General features: G+C 55.5%; 1 protein-coding gene across 8 annotated transcripts in view; it reads right to left on the reverse strand.

Moving 5' to 3' along the window:
- Positions 1-2,165: 2,165 nt before the first annotated feature.
- The window catches only part of MAST2 (microtubule associated serine/threonine kinase 2), a 207,402-nt gene continuing 192,273 nt past the window's right edge, over positions 2,166-17,294 (reverse strand). For 6 of the 8 annotated variants that reach the window (XM_061412119.1, XM_061412117.1, XM_061412121.1 and 3 more), the window contains 19 exons: positions 17,048-17,149; positions 14,632-14,764; positions 13,779-13,840; positions 13,439-13,524; positions 12,792-13,000; positions 11,644-11,782; positions 9,638-9,770; positions 8,685-8,850; positions 8,015-8,116; positions 7,672-7,794; positions 7,391-7,500; positions 6,887-7,041; positions 6,409-6,689; positions 6,112-6,309; positions 5,264-5,490; positions 4,929-5,051; positions 4,375-4,511; positions 4,047-4,240; positions 2,166-3,745 (listed from right to left, as the gene is read on the reverse strand). In XM_061412119.1, coding sequence (XP_061268103.1) covers positions 2,223-3,745; positions 4,047-4,240; positions 4,375-4,511; positions 4,929-5,051; positions 5,264-5,490; positions 6,112-6,309; positions 6,409-6,689; positions 6,887-7,041; positions 7,391-7,500; positions 7,672-7,794; positions 8,015-8,116; positions 8,685-8,850; positions 9,638-9,770; positions 11,644-11,782; positions 12,792-13,000; positions 13,439-13,524; positions 13,779-13,840; positions 14,632-14,764; positions 17,048-17,149 — 4,203 coding nt within the window. In that variant the 3' untranslated portion in view covers positions 2,166-2,222. The remainder of the gene's footprint in view (positions 3,746-4,046; positions 4,241-4,374; positions 4,512-4,928; positions 5,052-5,263; positions 5,491-6,111; positions 6,310-6,408; positions 6,690-6,886; positions 7,042-7,390; positions 7,501-7,671; positions 7,795-8,014; positions 8,117-8,684; positions 8,851-9,637; positions 9,771-11,643; positions 11,783-12,791; positions 13,001-13,438; positions 13,525-13,778; positions 13,841-14,631; positions 14,765-17,047; positions 17,150-17,294) is intronic. The other 2 variants (XM_061412120.1, XM_061412118.1) reach the window with 1 other exon arrangement.

Here is a 17,294-nt window from a genome sequence, read left to right on the forward strand (position 1 = left end):
TTCAAAATACAAATCTGGGGAGCTCCCTGGCAGACCAGGGACTAAGATGTAGACTCCCACCGCCGGGGCCCAGATTTGGTCTCTGGCCAGGGAACTAAAACACCAAGCAAACTGCCCCCACCCCCATGCCCCAGATATCCAAATCTGAACTTGTGTAAAACCATTAAATAACTTTCAATTGCTCTAAAGCACAAAATTCTTAAAATAGCCTGGCTTCTCCCGAGTTCTGGGTCTCTGTTCATTTGGCTCCCTCCTCAGCTAACCCCAAGGGCTTGGACTTCTTCCTCCTGCACAGGTCTTCTGTACAGTCCCTTTCTACTCTTGTGGATTTAATTATCATCTCCTGGCTGATGGCTGCCAGGTCTATGCGCCTGGCTCCCTACACGCCCGTTCCCTCTGGGGACCTTCCTCACTGTTGGCATCCTGGTCCAGAACACTGGAAGGGGTTACTACATGATTTTCTCCCTGGTTTGCTTACCCCCAGCCCTGAACCTCTCTACATTGCAGCCAGCGAGTCCTAAAACCTAAATATGATTATACCACTTCCCTGCAATTACCTTCAAGAAGCTCCTCATTTCTGTCGGGCTAATCTGGCAGTGTTTCTCAAGGGAAGCACTGCTGGTACTTGGGGCAGTTGCCTAAGCATTACAGGATGCTTAGCACCTCTGTGCCCACTCCTCCCAAACCCCTTCCTTCCCCCATTTCCAGCCTCCTGGGTTGGGCGCAGTTCTCTCCCATGAAATGCTGCAAGATGTGCTGCTCCTCCTCCACCCATGGTATGATGCGTCTAACCAGATCCTGACCTACACAGCGGGGCTGCCACAGGCAAATAGTTTCCTGTGTTCCCAGTGTCCTAGACTGGCTGGCCAAGGATCTGCCATCAACGCATGACTGAGGGAAGGAGGGAGTGTGAGGGGCCCGGAAGGCTGAGGGACCAGATATCTGCCACCACAGGCAGAGTGCGCCCTCTGGTGACCACAGCCTTCCCCATGCTGGGAGACAAAGACCTGCAGAACAGGTGATGAGCCCAGCCAGTACCCAGAGACATTTTCCTGCCTCTAGGCTTCTCCTTCTGACTTAGGTATTGGATTGTGGAACAGTTAGGGGAAGACAGCAGTCTGGCAAGTCCACTGTCACTATGGGGGCACTCCCCCATGGCCCTACCCTGCTCCTGTGATGCCATCTCCCGACTCCATCCTCGTCCTCCCTTCCACACCAGCCACTCACCAAGTGCATTCTGCCCATGGCGGCTGCTCACATCAGCAGGGTCCATCTCCAGTGCTGAGGCCTACCTGATGGTAGCCCAGGAAGGGCTCACGGGCGGCAAACATCAAGGGTTTGTGACTTAATCCAAAGGCAGTTCTGTCAGCATTTCACCAAATAACTTCTCCTTCCATTTAAAAACTCTTTACTTTTGGATTTTATGGCTCTTCTGGCTGCTTCCTCTCAGTCTTTCTTTGCCTTAAATGCTAGTACGTTACCACTGATACACTGATGGTGCTCAGATTTCTATCTTCAGTCTAGGTTTTCCTGCTGAACTCCAGACACATGCACCCGACCTTCTGGATGACCCACAAGTACCCCAAAGATAGCCAAGTTCAACTCTTCACCTCCCTCTACCTCTTTTTCTTCATTTACTAGCTAAGAGGCACTCCAAATGAGATAAATATGGCTTCTAGAGTCAAGAGGACCTAGATTCTAATATTAGCTCTGCCCGAGCTGTATGATCTTACCCATGTTAATGTCTGAAAAACCTGAGTTCCCTTCTCTAGAAAGCAGGAATATTTACAGCTACTGGTTCCCCATCACCTAGAGAAAGTCTAAATTCCTAGAAGACTCTGAGATATGGCCCTAGCCTAACTCACTAGACTCAACACCAGTTTGAATTATTTTTAGTTCTTTGAATGTACCAGGTGTATGGCTAATGCTGTGTGCTTTCTCTGGACATTCTTTCTCACACTAAATCCTCACTCTTCTAGCAAGTTACTACCTATCATCTATCCTTCAGGTTTGAGCTCAGACCCCACAGTGTCTAGGACGCCTCGCTGGCTTAGGCTCCCAGGACAGTGGGAACTGTCTCAATCACCATCATATTCTCAGCACCAGAGGACCTTATGTTACATTTGTATTGACTGAAAGAAAGAAGCAAGCAAAAGACATAAAGATAGTTTCCAAGAGCGTGTTATTACACAGGACCGAGTGCAAGAAATGGCAAACAAGTTCTATGTTTGCTTTAAAAGCTCATCAGGTGACAATGCCAAGTCCTGATGCTCCTGAGGGCCCCCTGGGTCTTGGCCCTTCTGGAGCAGGCTGGGCCCAGGCTCTGGGGTGAAGGGGCAGCTCTTGCATGGAACGTCCTGCCTCCTGTCACTTGAGGCATCAGGCACTTTGGTGATGCCCAGCGCTGGCTCCTCTTTCTCTTTCTGTGCACACTCAGACTCCCATAGCCAGCTCTGGCTGGGAACCTCACAAGGTGGATGGGCCAGCCCAGGGGCACTGGGTGGCCATGACTTCCCCTCCTGTCTGGGGGACAGGTTTGCAGGGTGGCCTGGAGTTGTACTTTCCAAATCTTGGGAGCTGGCTGGCCCATCTTCCACTGCTGCCTTTCCGGTTGGGTATGCCCTGTCAGGGCCCTTGAAGAGGAATTTCCAGGACCACGGGCCCAGCTCTCCAGGGGTGGAGGCAGTGGAGCAGCTGGCAGGGATGCGTCCTGACAAGCTCGGACAAAGTGCTGTCAGTGCCTGGGTGTGGAGGTGCTGGGCCTTCCAGCAGCCTTCAGCGGGGATGGGGTCTGTGGGGCCAGCCTTCCCCAGGTTGGGGGCTGAGGACGAGGAGCTGGAACCCTCTTCAAAAGCCTGTAGGATTCCAAGCTTCTTCTGGGGGACACCAGGGCCTTCCATTCTGGGAGATCCCAGTGTGACCCCTGTCAGTAGGCCTGTGACCACTGGGCCCTGTCCCCTGGGATCCCTGGGCAAGAAGGCATCCTCTTCCTCACCCTCTCCTGCTCCTCTGAGGGGTGGATCCTGGCCCCCTTCTCGGTGGGGTACCAAGCTTGGCTCCTGAACACCTTGGCTGTTCTCAGGCCCCTCATCAGTGTCATCTTCCGAAGAGTCAACCTCCCGGATGGCTTCCTGCTTCTGCAGCGACTCTCGCCGTTCAGCCCTGTCCTGGCGGAGGGTCCCTAGGGCCCGTGAGGGAGCAGCCTGCAACACCCCTTTCCCTGGCAGCGCCCCCTTTCCAGACAGCACACTCCTGGTCCCAACTACCTCCAGAGAGCTGACTTCCCTGGGCGGCAATTCCTTCTTTAGCTCGGGGTGGGGCAGGTCAAGGCTCTGTTTTCGAGAAGTGGCGAGCTTCTTCTCAGAAGCAGCCAGTGCAGCTGCCAGTTTTTCAGCTGACTGCACCCTCTTAAGTAGTGGTGAGCGGGGTGGCTCCGCGCTCTTGGGCCGTGAGAGTTGCCGGCCTAGGGGAGGCGACAAGTGGAGCTTGGTGGGGAAGGCCTGGGCCCCGTGGCCAGACAGAGGTGATGGGGAACGCTGAGGCGAAGCCGCTGGCGGTGGTGAAGGGGTGTGGGCCAGTGGTGACAGCGGGATGCTGCCTGCCGACTTGCGCCGTGGAGAGCGGTACTGGCGTTGGAGCTTGGGCGCCAGACCGTGGAGGGAGCTCGGCCGTGTGTGCCCCGAGCCGGCGGGAGAACTGGGCACGCTGGAGCTGGGGGAGCTGCTCTGTGATGAATTCCCCCCCACTTTGCACAGACAGACACACACACACAGAGGTAGAGAAGTTAGCTCTTAGAAGTGACGGAGGGGAAAACAGGGCTTCACCCTGGAATGTCCCAGATCATCAAGGTGACCCACCAGGAAACCAGAGCTCGGGCTACAGACATGAGGTCGTCCCTCACCTGTCACCTCCTCCCCAGGACTGCTGGATCTGCTAGGGGTGGGCTGAGCAAGAGCCTTGGAGAGGGACGGGTGAGATGCACAGAGGGCCCAGGACTCTGCCACCTCCAAGGGGCTGCTCTGTGACTTGCGGGGAACCCTCCATACCTGAGTGCACGGCTTCAGGGGTCACCCGGTAGCCCTGCGTGGGAGAGCGGGGAGAAAGGCTGTGGCTGTGTGTGGGCGAGCCTGGCCCACTCTCGCCGGACGACAGGGAGCGGTTAAGGGAAGAAAGGCTGCGGCTGGTGTGGAGCAGGGATGCCTGCTTGGTGATCTTCCGGAACAGGGAGCTCCTTTTTCTGCTGCAGAGACGAGGTCAGAGGTGGTCTGAGCTCTGACCGGGGCACAGCACACACTGGGCCCAGGGCTGGGGTCCCCGGCACACACCAGCCCTGGCGTGGCTCAGAGCGGACCCCCGTGGCTGAGTCTGGCTCACCTTTCTTGTCCATCCTTGCCCCGGCTCCGCTTGCTCCTTCGGGCCATCTTGGCCTTGTAGCTGCCCTTCCGAGCGGGCCCCACCTTAATGGACGTGTTCTCCAGGGGAGTTGTTGAAATAGACACCTTGTTTCCACTCTGGGGAACAGAGCATGCACCCAGGCTAAGGCCGCAGCCATGTTCCTGCCCTGGTCCCTCGCTCCTGGCACGGCTGTCCACAGCCTGAGCTTCTGCCTCTGCAGCACCAGGTCTGAAACAGGGACCGCCTCCCCTCTTCACAGAGCAGGAAACAGCTCCACTGGAACCCGAGTGGCTCAGGGTTGGGAAAGGAGAGAAGAGGCTCACAGGCCTGTCCTCCATTCCACAGCTTGGCAGGATCCCCGCCTTGGCCAAGGAGGGTGTCACCTTCCAGTGAAAACCCTCTGCTCCAGCCACTCCCGTGTGTATGGGCGCCTATCTCAAGTGCCAGCTGTGCGTGTGCCCCACTCCCCCACGGCTAGTCAGACTCAAGGCTGGGGTCGCACAGGGGTTGCAGGCGGCACACCCAGCACTGACCTTCAGGATCAGCTCCACCACCTCCGTGTGCACCAGCCCGTGCACAGGCTCCCCGTTGACGTGCGTGATGAGGTCCCCCTGACGCAGCCCTGCCTCACTGGCTGGACCTCCGTCCTCCACGTGCTGTGCCGGGGAGAGAACAGTCCTCAGTCTGGAGCCTAGCATGAAGGGTGGGCCTACTTCTGCTCATCGAGCTGTGACCCCTCTCCGCCCCACCCTTTGACCCTGGAGGGTGGTGTGGGCAGGGACAGAAACAGGGACAGACAGGCCCTAGTAAGAGGAAGGAAGAGGAGTGATAAAGTTGGGGGACAACAGGTCTGGATGGCCCGACATACCCACACCATGTGGTGCACAGTGTAGACATCTGAGTCACCCATGTAGACACGGATGGCTCGTAGGGTGAAGCCATACTTCTTGCCGGCTCGGTGGATGACAATGGGGGGCCGTGAGCTGCTGAGGGCTGGCAGGAAGTCCCTGCTTGGAGAAGAGTCCCTGGATGATGGGTTGGATGACTGGGAATGTGGGGACATGGGGCTGGCCAGTGGAGAGCAGGAGTGGTGCTCTGGAGAAGGAGAAGCTGGGACTTAGCAGGTCCACGCTTGAGCCTGGCCCATCTGGGCTGTTGCTCCCACACAGCTCTAGTCACAGAGCCTGCCTCCAGCCCTGTTTTCCCCACAGCCTCTGAGCAGCAAGGCCCCCTCATGTGCCCAGACCCTCACAGACCCAGGAGGTGATGGAAAATGGCAGCAAGCATTTACTGAGCACTTACTTATGTACTAGGGATCATACAAGTGCTTCATTCTTGAATGTCACGATTATCCTATGAACTACCATTATGGATATTCACATTTTTTGATGAGGAATTTGAAGCTCAAAGGAGTTAAGCAACTTACTCAAGATCAAGGGCCCTTTAGAGACGGAGCCAGGATCTGAACGTAAGCTCTCTGCCTTGGACCCTGCCCTTGCCACACAGTGCTATCTGCCTTCTGGGGCACACGCACAACCTGAGACTGATACTCACTCCCTTAACAAACGGACAGCAGTGACATGCAGTTTTTCAGACACCTGCTCCTCAACACAACACACAGACACCCCTGCTGGGGGCAGACCCCTGGGCCACAGGCCCACAGAGAGGCCAAGGCCCTTGCTATGAATCTTGATCTTCACTCCCCGGGGGCCTCACCAGCAGGAATGAGAAGGGACAGGGCTGTGGCTGAGGCGGACTTGATCACTTTGTTGATGGGGCGAGCGGTGCGCTTTTCTATGGAATCCCCAGAGAGCAGCCGGTGGCGGGCCCTGCGCACCGCCAGGTCGCTGATGGCCTTGGCTGTGGCTCCTTCCGCCAGCTGTGGGGTTCCGCGGCCTCCTCGGGTCTCCATGGCTGTGGACCAGGCGGGCAATGGGGCCCACTGTTCAGCTGAGCCTCCACTCCGGGCCCCCCACAGCACCCCAGCCAGGCCCCCCACTGGCGGGGCCGCACCTGGGCTGGGGGCGCTGCTCTGGCCAGCAGGTTCCTCATCCAGCTTCAGCCGCCGCTCGGCCGGCCGTTCCAGGGCAGGCCCAGACGCCCCCTCTCCAGACGCGGTCAGAAGCCATGCACCCTCCTGCTGCTGCCTCCTGGGAGCGCCAACAGCCTCCTCAGTGCTCTCCGGGAAGCGAGGCACGTCCAGGAGGCCCGAGCAGTGGCGCCGCACGGTGAGTGGAGGGCTGGAATCGCTCTCCGTGTGGGACGACTCGGACACCGACAGCCGCTTCCGTAATCTGGGAGACATGAGGCCGAGGGTGGAGGGCCCGGCGGCCTCCCTCCTCCAGCCCAGGCCACCTCGGGGGCTCGGCTCACAGAACCTCCCTCCGGGAGCCGCACCCGCGAAGGCCCCTCACGGCATCACGTCCTTCCCCATCATCGGTGACGGCCCTACGGATGGCCGTGCCGCCCACCCCTGGCTCTGAGCACTCACATCTCAGGGGAGCCGATCACCCAGCTTCGCTCTCGGCCCCTCAGCCCCGCCAGGCCATCCGTGCGGTCCTCCTTTTCCTCACTCAGGCTGCGCTTGGTGGGGGGTGGCGTCCGGCGCTCCTCGAGCAGCGAGAGCCGCTCCATGCTGCTGTACACCTGTGGGCACAGGGCACCTGCCGGGATGCCCAACCACCACACCACAGGCCACAAAGGATCCCCGGCGCCTGAAGCCCAGGAACTGGAGCTAATTCTCCCCTTTCCTCCCCTGCACACAGCTGAGAACATTCAAAGAAACAGGCATTCCACTGGTCTGACCTGGCGCCACCCTGGCATCTCGTACCTCAGGGCCCTGAGTAGACCTGGAAGCATCCACTCCGTGCAGGTGCGGCCCTCTCCCCTCTTTCCCTGGAGACAGCGCCAGCCCCTGCCCCCTTAGGTGGCCCCAGCACATCCCTCAACAGGTCTGCTCCTCCCAGTTCTCCAGCTGGGGCTGCACCGGTCGCACCTTGCTGAACCTTGGAGAACAGGACGAGAACTGGCGAATCTCAAGGCAGCCATCCTCACTCACTTCCTCCTCGTCCTCCGAGTCCACGTGGTGGTATCGCTCTGAGCGGGCTGGGACACACACAGCAGTGCCTTTCAGAGGCCCTGGTGCTGGCCTCCTTCAACCCTATTAGACCTCAGGAGGGCCTGGGGAAGTGACTCCCAATACCAAGCTCAGGGCACACAAGTGTCTCTGGGCACAGGTAGGATTCCCACTTCTCCCTGTCCCACCAGTGGCCTTACTGTCAAAGTAGCTGGTATCATCCTCTGACTCCAGCTGAGGAATAAATTCAGCCTTCTGGCGAAGAAGTCCTGTCCAGTCCAGACCAGTGAAGAATGGGTGCTGCTTCACCTCAAAGGCACTGCCTGTGGACAGGGATGGTTTGGGCAGGTGGAGTCCAGGTCGCACATCCAGTGAGAACCTAGTTCCCGAGAGGCTGGGCTTGGAGGCCTCAGCTCCAACATCTTCCTCTTCCACCCACAGGGAGCACGGCAGTCAGGAACCAGGGGCACTGCCTACACCTGAAGCCTGAACCTCCCAGTTACATGGACAGCCCCACTCCTCCCTTACTGGGGCCTGGCCCACCTGTGCCCAGTCTCTCCAATGGGTTCTGGTGGAGCAGTTTTGAGGTGAGATCTTGGGCGTCCGGCGGCAGTGCATCGTCCCCCTCAGGCCACACAATCTCATCTGAAGAGTCATCGGGGTGACAAGGGAAGGAGTGGGTTAGAGAAGGTCTTAGAAGTCGTGGGCAGAGTGGGGAGCTGGAGAAGAGGGTCCTAGGATAGGATATACCATGGGGAGGTATAAAGGGCCCAGCCCAGAGCCCTGAAAGCCTTTCCTGGGACCCACTTCCTTCAAGCTGCACAAGCTCCCCTCTCTCTGGGGGCATCTCCCACATCCTCGACCACAGCTGGTTCTTTGATCCAGAGTAGCCACTGGAAAGCAGTGGCATCCTCTGTTCTAATCTCCAGCTCACCCCGCCTTTATCTGACACAGATACACTCACTCACACACACACACACAGAACTCACACTCACGGCACAGGTACACCCATGCACGTATGCAGGATCACAAACACGATCAGAACAAGTGCTAGGTGACACACATGGTGTGCACGTGCACATCTGAAGCAAGCACACCAAACACACACAGAAGAATTCAGAGCAAGAACTTGTAAGCCTCACAGATGCTTGTGAAAATCATATCTGTGGATCTGGATTCTGTCCCCGCAGTGGGCTGGGGTGATGGTACCTACCACTGATCACTTGCCCAAAGAGCTCCTCCGGAGTGTCTCCAAAGAAAGGGACACAGCCCACCAGGAACTCGTACAGGATGATGCCCATAGCCCACCAGTCCACTGGCTTCCCGTAGCCCTGCCGCAGGATCACCTCAGGTGCAATGTACTCCGGGGTCCCGCATACCTGGGCACAGAGAATTTGGGGGGCTCAGCATCCTGAGATAGTCACCTGGCATGGTGGCTGGATGGGTGGGGGTGCTTCCGCTTCTTGCAGCAGAAAGTCTCTGAATAAAGACTCATCACACTCTGGTTAATGAGCAGGAGTGACAGGAGCCCCAGGGTACCAGAGCTGGCGCTATCGGTGGGGCGAGTTTACGTATTTCCTAATTAACTATCCTAATTAATTAGTTAATTATAATAATTAACTATTATATCCTAATTAACTATTAACTAGTTCTATCCCTCTTGGCATGAGGTGCCCACAACTGACCTCTGCCCTCCAGCCTCCCAAAGAACAGATCCTATGGCCACGTGACTACTACAGCGACTTGTGGACAGTCACAACCCGAAATGTCAAATCAGGAAACGCTCAGAGGCTACTCTTTGGATGCAGCCCAGTGGAAACTTGGAGCTGTGTTCTCAGGACACAGGCGCTGGGAGAGCTCTGCCCTTCACTGAGGCCAGGAGGCTCAGGACCCACCTAGTGTCAGCTCTGAGAGTGTCAACGGTCCTGAGACCGATCTTCTCCCAAGCCCCAGGAGGAAGATGATTTTGGATTTTCTACCCATTTGATTCTCATGGGCCACCCTATTTCCAAAGGTGCTCCCTCTCTTAATACCTCCCTGGAACCACAAGGAGGAAAAGACAGGCGCTCTCAGTCTTAACACTGAGCTGCAGGGGAAGCATGCGGCTCCCCATTCTTACTCTGAGGCCTGGAATTCAACCCCCAAGCTCTCAACCATCCTTCTTACCTGCTTGTCCAGGAACTCCCGTGCATCCTTTTCAATGTGGCCCTCGTACAAGTTTGTGGTCAGACTCATAAGGCCAATTTTGGAAAGGCCAAAATCAGTGAGCTTGATGTGACCCATGGATGTAATCAGCAGGCTGGGAAACCAGAGAAACAAATGTCTGGAGTTATCTCCTGGTCTTCCAAAAGTGCTGACTTTAGCATACTCCCCCTTTCCCCACTCAGACAGGGGAACAGGCAGCTGTGAGAGAACAAGCAGCTCTGGCAGTGTGAAAACTGCACTCGGCATGAGCAACTAACCCGCCTTTTGCCCAGCCCCCCGCCCCCCAAGTCACCTTTGTTTACTGTCCTCGACTGTGCTCTACACTGAGGGCAAGTATCGGCCGGCTGAGGAACAAGCTTTCCTCCGCAAGCGGTCAGCCCTGTCCTAAGGCTCCAGCCATCTCCAGCCCCCTCTTCTGACCTGGGGGGCTCACAACACCCCAAATCAGGGAGAATGGGAAAGGGGCACAATGACCTCATCCCAAATCTATAGCTGGACTGGGGGCTCTAAGATCTCACAGGGAACTGTCTTCCCCTTCACACACACTGCCTGAGCCATTTCACTTAGTGCCAAAGGCTTCGGCCCTGTACTCCCTAGTATCTCCGGCCCCGACTCCTTTTATGAGCTCCAAACCTACTCGCTGCCAGAAGCCCTGTGGGCACCCTGAACTCAACCTGTCCAAACAAGCTCATGCCTCCGAATGGGTCCTCTTCTCAGTGAAAAGCAGTGTTTCTCTTACCTACTGAGCTCTGTGATAAGTGCTTTAATGATTGTTTATAAAAATATTCTGGCTCATGAAAGGTTTTACAGAGGAATAACACAACCAAAGCAGGTATTATCCCCAAGAGGAGGAACACGAAGCTCAAAGAGGTTTAATTCACTGACCTGAGCTCACAGGGTTAACGAGCTCTATGAATGCAGTCTAACGTCAAAGCTGCTTTCCATGACAGAGACTTATCACCCCAGCCTCAAGACAGAACTGTGGAAGATGTCCCAGCCTGCTCTCTCACCCCAGCCTTACCATTTCCTTCCCACTTCCCCATCCCTCTCTTCTCCCGCCCGACTCTGCTCCAGGGGCCTGGTCTACTGCTGTGGTCTCACCACCTCTTTCCATGGGCAGTGATCTTCCTAAACCTAAATCAAAGTCTGAGTGCGTCTCCCCGTGGTTAACAGACCCTTCAGAGACTCTCTGTGTGTATTCTGCGCTTAGTCGCTCAGTTGTGTCTGGCTCTTTGCAACCCCATGGACTATAGCCCGCCAGGCTCCTCTGTCCATGGGGATTTTCCAGGCAAGAATATCGGAGTGGGTTGCCATGTCCTCCTTCAGGGGCTCTTCCCAACCCAGGGATTGAACCCAGGTCTCCCGCAATACAGGTGGATTCTTTGCTGTCTGAGCCACCAAGGAAGCCCTGGGTCAGAGATTCTCTAGGACCCTTTAAAACTCAACCCAAACTAAATAAAAGGTCCCCTGATGGTCCAATCCCTGCCCCTCAGTCACGACTGAAACTAACAATCTCAGCTTCAGCCATACTGCACTATTTGTAGTTCCTCACACCTGTGTGTGTCTTTGTATATCCTGCTCCTCAGCATGACAGTCGCCCACACTGGACTTAAGCTCTATAGACCAGAGACGAGAATACAGTGCTTGGCAAAGAGCACATGTCAGTAAATGCCAGGCCACTTGCTCTGCCATCTACTAGATGTGTGGATTCTTTTGCTTCTGCTTGGGTTCTTGAGTAGAGCTCCTCAGTGATTCTTTGATGTCACCAAAGGTTTACAATGCCCCTGCTGGACCTTGCTGTCAATGTTCTTTGCATCTGGGGAGAGTCAGGGGTTAGAGTACCAAGCCTGGGTGCACACCCACATGACTAGCCATTTGGGATAGATTCAAACATGCTGTGTCTGCCTTCATTTATCTTGAGATCCAAGTGGGAGACCCTAAACAAGGGACTCGAAGAGTGGGCATACTTGTCAGGCTTGAGGTCACGGTGCACGATGCCGTAATTGTGTAAGTACTCCAGGGCTAGCACAGTTTCTGCAAAGTACAGGCGCACCATGTCCACAGGCAGGGCCCCGATGTTCTTCAGCAGCGTGGCACAGTCTCCTCCTGCAACAAGCCCAGGCCACCATGAAGCAGGGAGCCAGTGCCCTGCTCCAGATGGTCTCAGAGGCCCCAGAGGAGATGGCCTCACCAAACTCCCTGGCGCTAGAGACGGTGACTCTAGCACCCCTGCTGCTGGTGTGGGTGGGAGACAGACTGTAGACTGGAGCAGGAGCAAGAGGAGTCGGCCGGGGGCGGTCAAGGCCGCTGTTCAGGCCAAAGAAGGAAGGAACCCAGGCCTCTATGCCTGTAAGTTGACTTGTTGGGACAGGACTAAGTTATTTTTGGGTGGGAATCCTGTTTATTGTAAACACGTCTGGCTGATATTTCAGCATGTGTTATTTCCTTCCCATTGGCTGTCCTTTAGTTTTGAGTAAAGTAACATTGTAAACTCCCAGCACATACCCAAGGAATTAAAAGGGGAGTGTTGTTCCCAACTTCAAGACTTAGGCATATTTGGAAGCTGTGCACAGCCCTGACGAAAGGAGAGGGAAGGCCACCGGAGAAGCTGTGCTCCACCATGCTCTTCTGCGCCACCCTGAGCATGCTGTATGCTCTTTAAGGGGTGCCCTCTAAAGCCATCTGTCAGGGTGGCAGCCTGCCTTTCTCCCAAGGGCCCAGATGCAATCCTCCCAGTGACTGACCCTGGGCGTGGGTGGCTCTGCTGCCTCCTCAGCCCTGTGTGGTGCCAGCAGGCTATGGGCCGTGCAGGCTTTGGGCATAGGTTTTACAGCTGAGGGACATATACATCCCGTCCCAGAATGCCTCTTTCTGTGCCTGACATGGGCAGCCTCATGGCAGCTCCAGCTCCAGAAGCCTCTTCCTGGGAGAGGCACGGCACCTGGTGCCTGCCATGGCCAAATGGTCTCTACGATCCTAAAGCAGAAACCAGGGCCAAGGACAGGTGGGGAAGCTGGGCCCTGAAACACCACAGCCACACAAAGCTGCTGGGCCCTGATCAGGGCTGTCTCTGACTGTGCCTTGGCCCCTAGGGCAGGCCACCTGTCCCCCGTACCTTCCACATACTCCATCACCATGCACAGGTGGCGCTTGGTTTCAAAGGAGCAGAACATGCTGACCACAAAGGGGTTCTCAGCAAAAGTCAGGATGTCCCGCTCCACGAAGGCCTGCTGGATCTGGTTCCGCAGGATCAGGTTCTGCTTGTTGATCTTCTTCATGGCAAAGCGCTGCCGGGTGGACTTGTGCCGCACCAGGAACACGGCCCTGGAAGCAAAGCCCGTCTGTTCCGCACGGCCCTTGGCCATGCCCTCTGCCACTGCCAGCCTGGGGGTCAAACTGACTCCTCTCACACCTTATTGGTGTATGGAACAGCGGGGCAGGTGGTGCTCGACAGTGAGAAGGACACGAGGGCCTGCCCTGGGAGCTCGTCAAGTTCCTGAGGACACAGCTCAACCCCTCCTCAGACCTCATAAGAGGAGGAGTGCCCCCAAGGGAAGAGGGGCTCCTGCCCAGGAAAGGCACCACGCTCAGCTGTCAGAGGGAACTGCACTATCGTCTCTCCAGGAGGCTTCAGGGAGGGAGAAGAGCCATCCTGAGGGACAGTCCTGCTGCCCCGAGGACCAGGTACCACTCACTTCCAGAAAGAAGAGCCCACGGGCCAACTGAGCTCTAGTCCCGGCCATACCCGACCCCTGACTTTACCCATAGGCGCCATTGCTGATGAGCTTAATGGTTTCGAAGTCCTCCTCAGAGGGTGTCTTTTTCGATGTCAGAGATGCCCCACGGCCCTGGAAGACAAGGGAAAAGGCAAGGGGCAGGCATGCTCGTCAGAGTGTGCATACCTGAGGAGGCTGTGCCCCAGTGTCTGCCCCGCTCAGCCCTGCCGGAGCCTCCCCACTCCTCCCGGAGCTGAACAGCCCTCAGACCGTGCAGCAACCACCCTCTCCACTGGCCCTCCTGCAGACAGTCTCTGAGAGAACCCACAGCCCGCGCTTCACAGGGCCCAGGGCCCAGGGTTGAGGCAAGAGCTCAGAGTCTTTACCTCGACTGAATCATCTGTCTCCGGAGTATCAGGACTGTCATAGCTGCTCAACTGGGCCATTTCTAGGAACAAAGCAAGGACACAAGACAAAAGTGTGCGCGGCAACCTCAGGCCTCTCGGCCGCCCGCTCACGCCAGAGGACAGACGCATGCAGGGGAGCCATAAATGCTTCCTGCACGGGTCTGGGAGGCAGTCTTGTGGCTCTGGCTTTAGTGGAGTCACAGCTTTTGGACTTGTTTGCCAAATAACATTGCCACTCGTATGTAAGTCCAGTGCCATTCAAAAGGCCTGGAAAATTCTATAAAGCTTCCCTCAAACTCGGGACAATAGCTGAAAACAGGCCTGAAGCTGGTAGCCGGCCCCCGTCCTGCTGCCAAGACTCTGCTCTGCTGGATGAGGCCGGGAAGCAGGAAAGGCAGGGGCGGGGCAACTAGAGACAAGGGACTCAGACGCCCACCTTCACGAGGGGCTCAGCATGAAGCCCGGAGTCGGGACCACCCCAAAGACACAAGGGAACCTGTAAGGTGGCTGCAGGAGAGGCAAGCATGCAGACGAGGTGACCGTTTCTGAAAATGTGATTGTGGTCCTTGTGTTGACCTCCTTTGACCTTCAGGATCTAAATCCAACCCAGGTGTGCCCAAGACAGCCCCGCTTGGGTGTCAGAAGGCAGATGTGGACTATCTCGAAGGAGTGGCTCTTTTATGACACAGAACACAGGGTTTTCCTGCAGCCCTCGGGCCTCTGAGGCTGTGTTGTGTCCCTGTCCAGCTAACCCTCTTCTCCCAGTGGTTTCCCTGCTGTTAGAGCGTGTAGGCTGTGGGGCCTCTTTGCAGCCACGAGGCTGCATGCTCACCCTCTAGGGGATCCCGTGTGAGGCCCAGTTGGCTAACGATGTAGCGGGGAATGTCACATTTAATCCCTTGTCCCTCTTTGGCGTGGCCCTCAGCTGCTTCTAACAGGTGGTAGAACTCTTCAGGGTCAAACTCCTGTACCGGGGAGAGAGGTAGTCAGTGGTGAGACCTACAGGCGAAGGCTGCTGGCCTTTATGGTTTTAAGGCATTTACCCAGAGCAGGAGGAATAGGAAGACTCCCTCTTTGTGATGGACACCCCTACCCCAGAATCCCCAGAAACATCATGAGTCAGGGACCAATGAGGACAGAGCTATCTTAAAGGTCACCTCCAGAGTGAACATCCTCCACATCTGCTGTCTTCTACAGCAAGACGACTCAGAGCTTTCAGTTTCAAGAGAGCTCTGCCTATCTGCCTGGTCCAAAGCCTTGTGCCAGCCAGACACAGCACTGTCGGTGTCTCCCCATACCTAGTGCAGGGGGCAGTCGTGGCCACCTTCAGTCACACTTCACAGCCCTGGTGGTACACACCCATGCTGTCAGGCATCTACTGAGCAACCCCTGTGTCCTGGGGTCTAGAGAGCCATATGGACACAGCACAGAAGTCTTTGTCTGCCCAGAGCACAGAATAATGAGGGCCTCACTGACTGAGTGCCTACTAAGTGTCACACTCGGCACTAAGCCCTGATGATACCTCTATGATCTTGGGGAGGAAGTCAAGTCTCACAGAGATGCATGGATTTGACCATGGCCACAGAGGTAGGGAGAAAGACAAAACCACTGCACAAGACCAGACTGAACTGCCAGCCCCTGTTTAACCACAGACTTCATGTTGTTGCAGGAGCGGCCCTCTGGTCACAACCCCAGCCTCCACTGCTTTTCTTTACCTCTGGTCTCAGGGGTTTAGAAAACACCACCACCACCTATTTGGGTAAAATCTAAGCCAGACTGGGAAATTCTATTACCTGCTTCTTCCTCCGTCCCTGTCTAGTCAGAATGCCTACTTCATAAACTCCCCTCCACCCAAATCTCCTTATCTGGTCTCTACCACCGTCCTAGTTCATGGCGCGCCTTTCTCACATGAACTGTGTTAAGAGCCTCTGCCCCACTGTCCCTGGCTCTGCCTTCTCCCCCAGTTCATTATCCATGTTGTGCCCATAGGTATCTTTCTCAGGAGTAAATCTCATGGAGTATTACTCAGAAATAAAAAGGAACCAATCACTGCTGCATGCAATAATATGTATGAATTGCTACAAAATTATGCTGAGTTAAAGAAGTCAGAACACACTGCATGATTTAATTTATATGAAACTGTATAAAAGGCAAACTTGACCATAGTGAAAGAGCAGATAGGTGGCTGTCTGGAGTGGGAGGCGAGGTGGGGAGGGGAAAGGGGCTGACTGCAAAGGGCCACAAGGGAATTTTCTGAGGTGAGAGAAATATCTTCCATCTCAACTGTGGCAGTGACTAGACAGGTGTAGATTTGCTAAAACTCACTGAACTGTATAACCAAATAGGATATATTTTATTGTATGTAAATCATACCTTTACAAAGTTAGTTATAAAAAGTAAATCTGACCACGTCACATTCTTACCTAAACTTCCTGATGGCTCCCAGTGGCCTTATGGATAAACACAAACTCCTGAACCAAGAACCCGCACCCTTCATGGTCCTGTCATGAAGGACATGAAGGATCCACCTCCCAAGTTTTTCCCTCACCAGCTCTTCAGACACACCCACACTCCATCAAATGTCCTTTCTGACAGCTCTCTCCTGGTAAACTCACAGTTATCCTTCAAGTCACTGACGAAGCTTCACGTTCCCCAGGGGGCCTTCACTCAACATTCATTCCTGTCCATCCTGAGAAGCACGTCCTTCCTCATGTTCCCACTGCACCTTGGATTTTCCCCCTTCGCAACACTTCGCCAATATCATAACTATTACTTGCACATCTTCAGGCTTCATACCTAAGGCATTCAAGATGAATTCTAACCCTGCTGCAGAGGAGGCATTATGGGATCAGGACTCTGCTTTATTTATACCTGTATCTCCAGTGTCTAGAATGAAGGAGGCATTCAGTAAAGTGTCACTGAATGATCAAATGAAGGGTGGACTCAACTTGTGCAAACAAAACTGGCCTGTGCTTCTCAGCCCTGGGGCCCCCACTAACCTGGGCCTGCTCAGTGTGGGGTGGGCAGATGAAACCTCTCCCCACCACTCTCCTCAGAGGTGTCCATGTTTCCTCAGGGACTCATTTGGTCCCCCAGTGCTTGCACATCATATTTAAATAAGGACTTCAGCAGCAGAAATGGCAGCGGGTGCCCCCACAGTTCTGCTGTTAGCAGAATACTTCCTCTGCAGTCCCTGTTCCCACCCCTCCAGCCACCACCACCCCCCAACCTTCCCAGAGCCCACTCACCAGGCATTCCAGGAGACGAGCTGGGCGGGCAATGACAATCATCAGCTTTTTCACCAGCTGCATCACAAAAGCCACTTCTGAACTCTCTGAGCGCTCATGAGCCTGTAGAGAAGACAAAGGTAGCTTGAGCGATCTGCCGGCCCAGCGTGGCGGAGCGAAGCAGGACCGGCCTGAACAGAGCCGACTCTGGGGAGAAGCGCTTTGTAGTACAGAGAGTTCTGCAAAGCAGAGACCTTAGAGGAGGTCA

This window comes from Bos javanicus, chromosome 3 (genome assembly GCF_032452875.1).
Source record: "Bos javanicus breed banteng chromosome 3, ARS-OSU_banteng_1.0, whole genome shotgun sequence".
In the NCBI taxonomy this organism is placed as follows: Eukaryota; Metazoa; Chordata; class Mammalia; order Artiodactyla; family Bovidae; genus Bos; species Bos javanicus.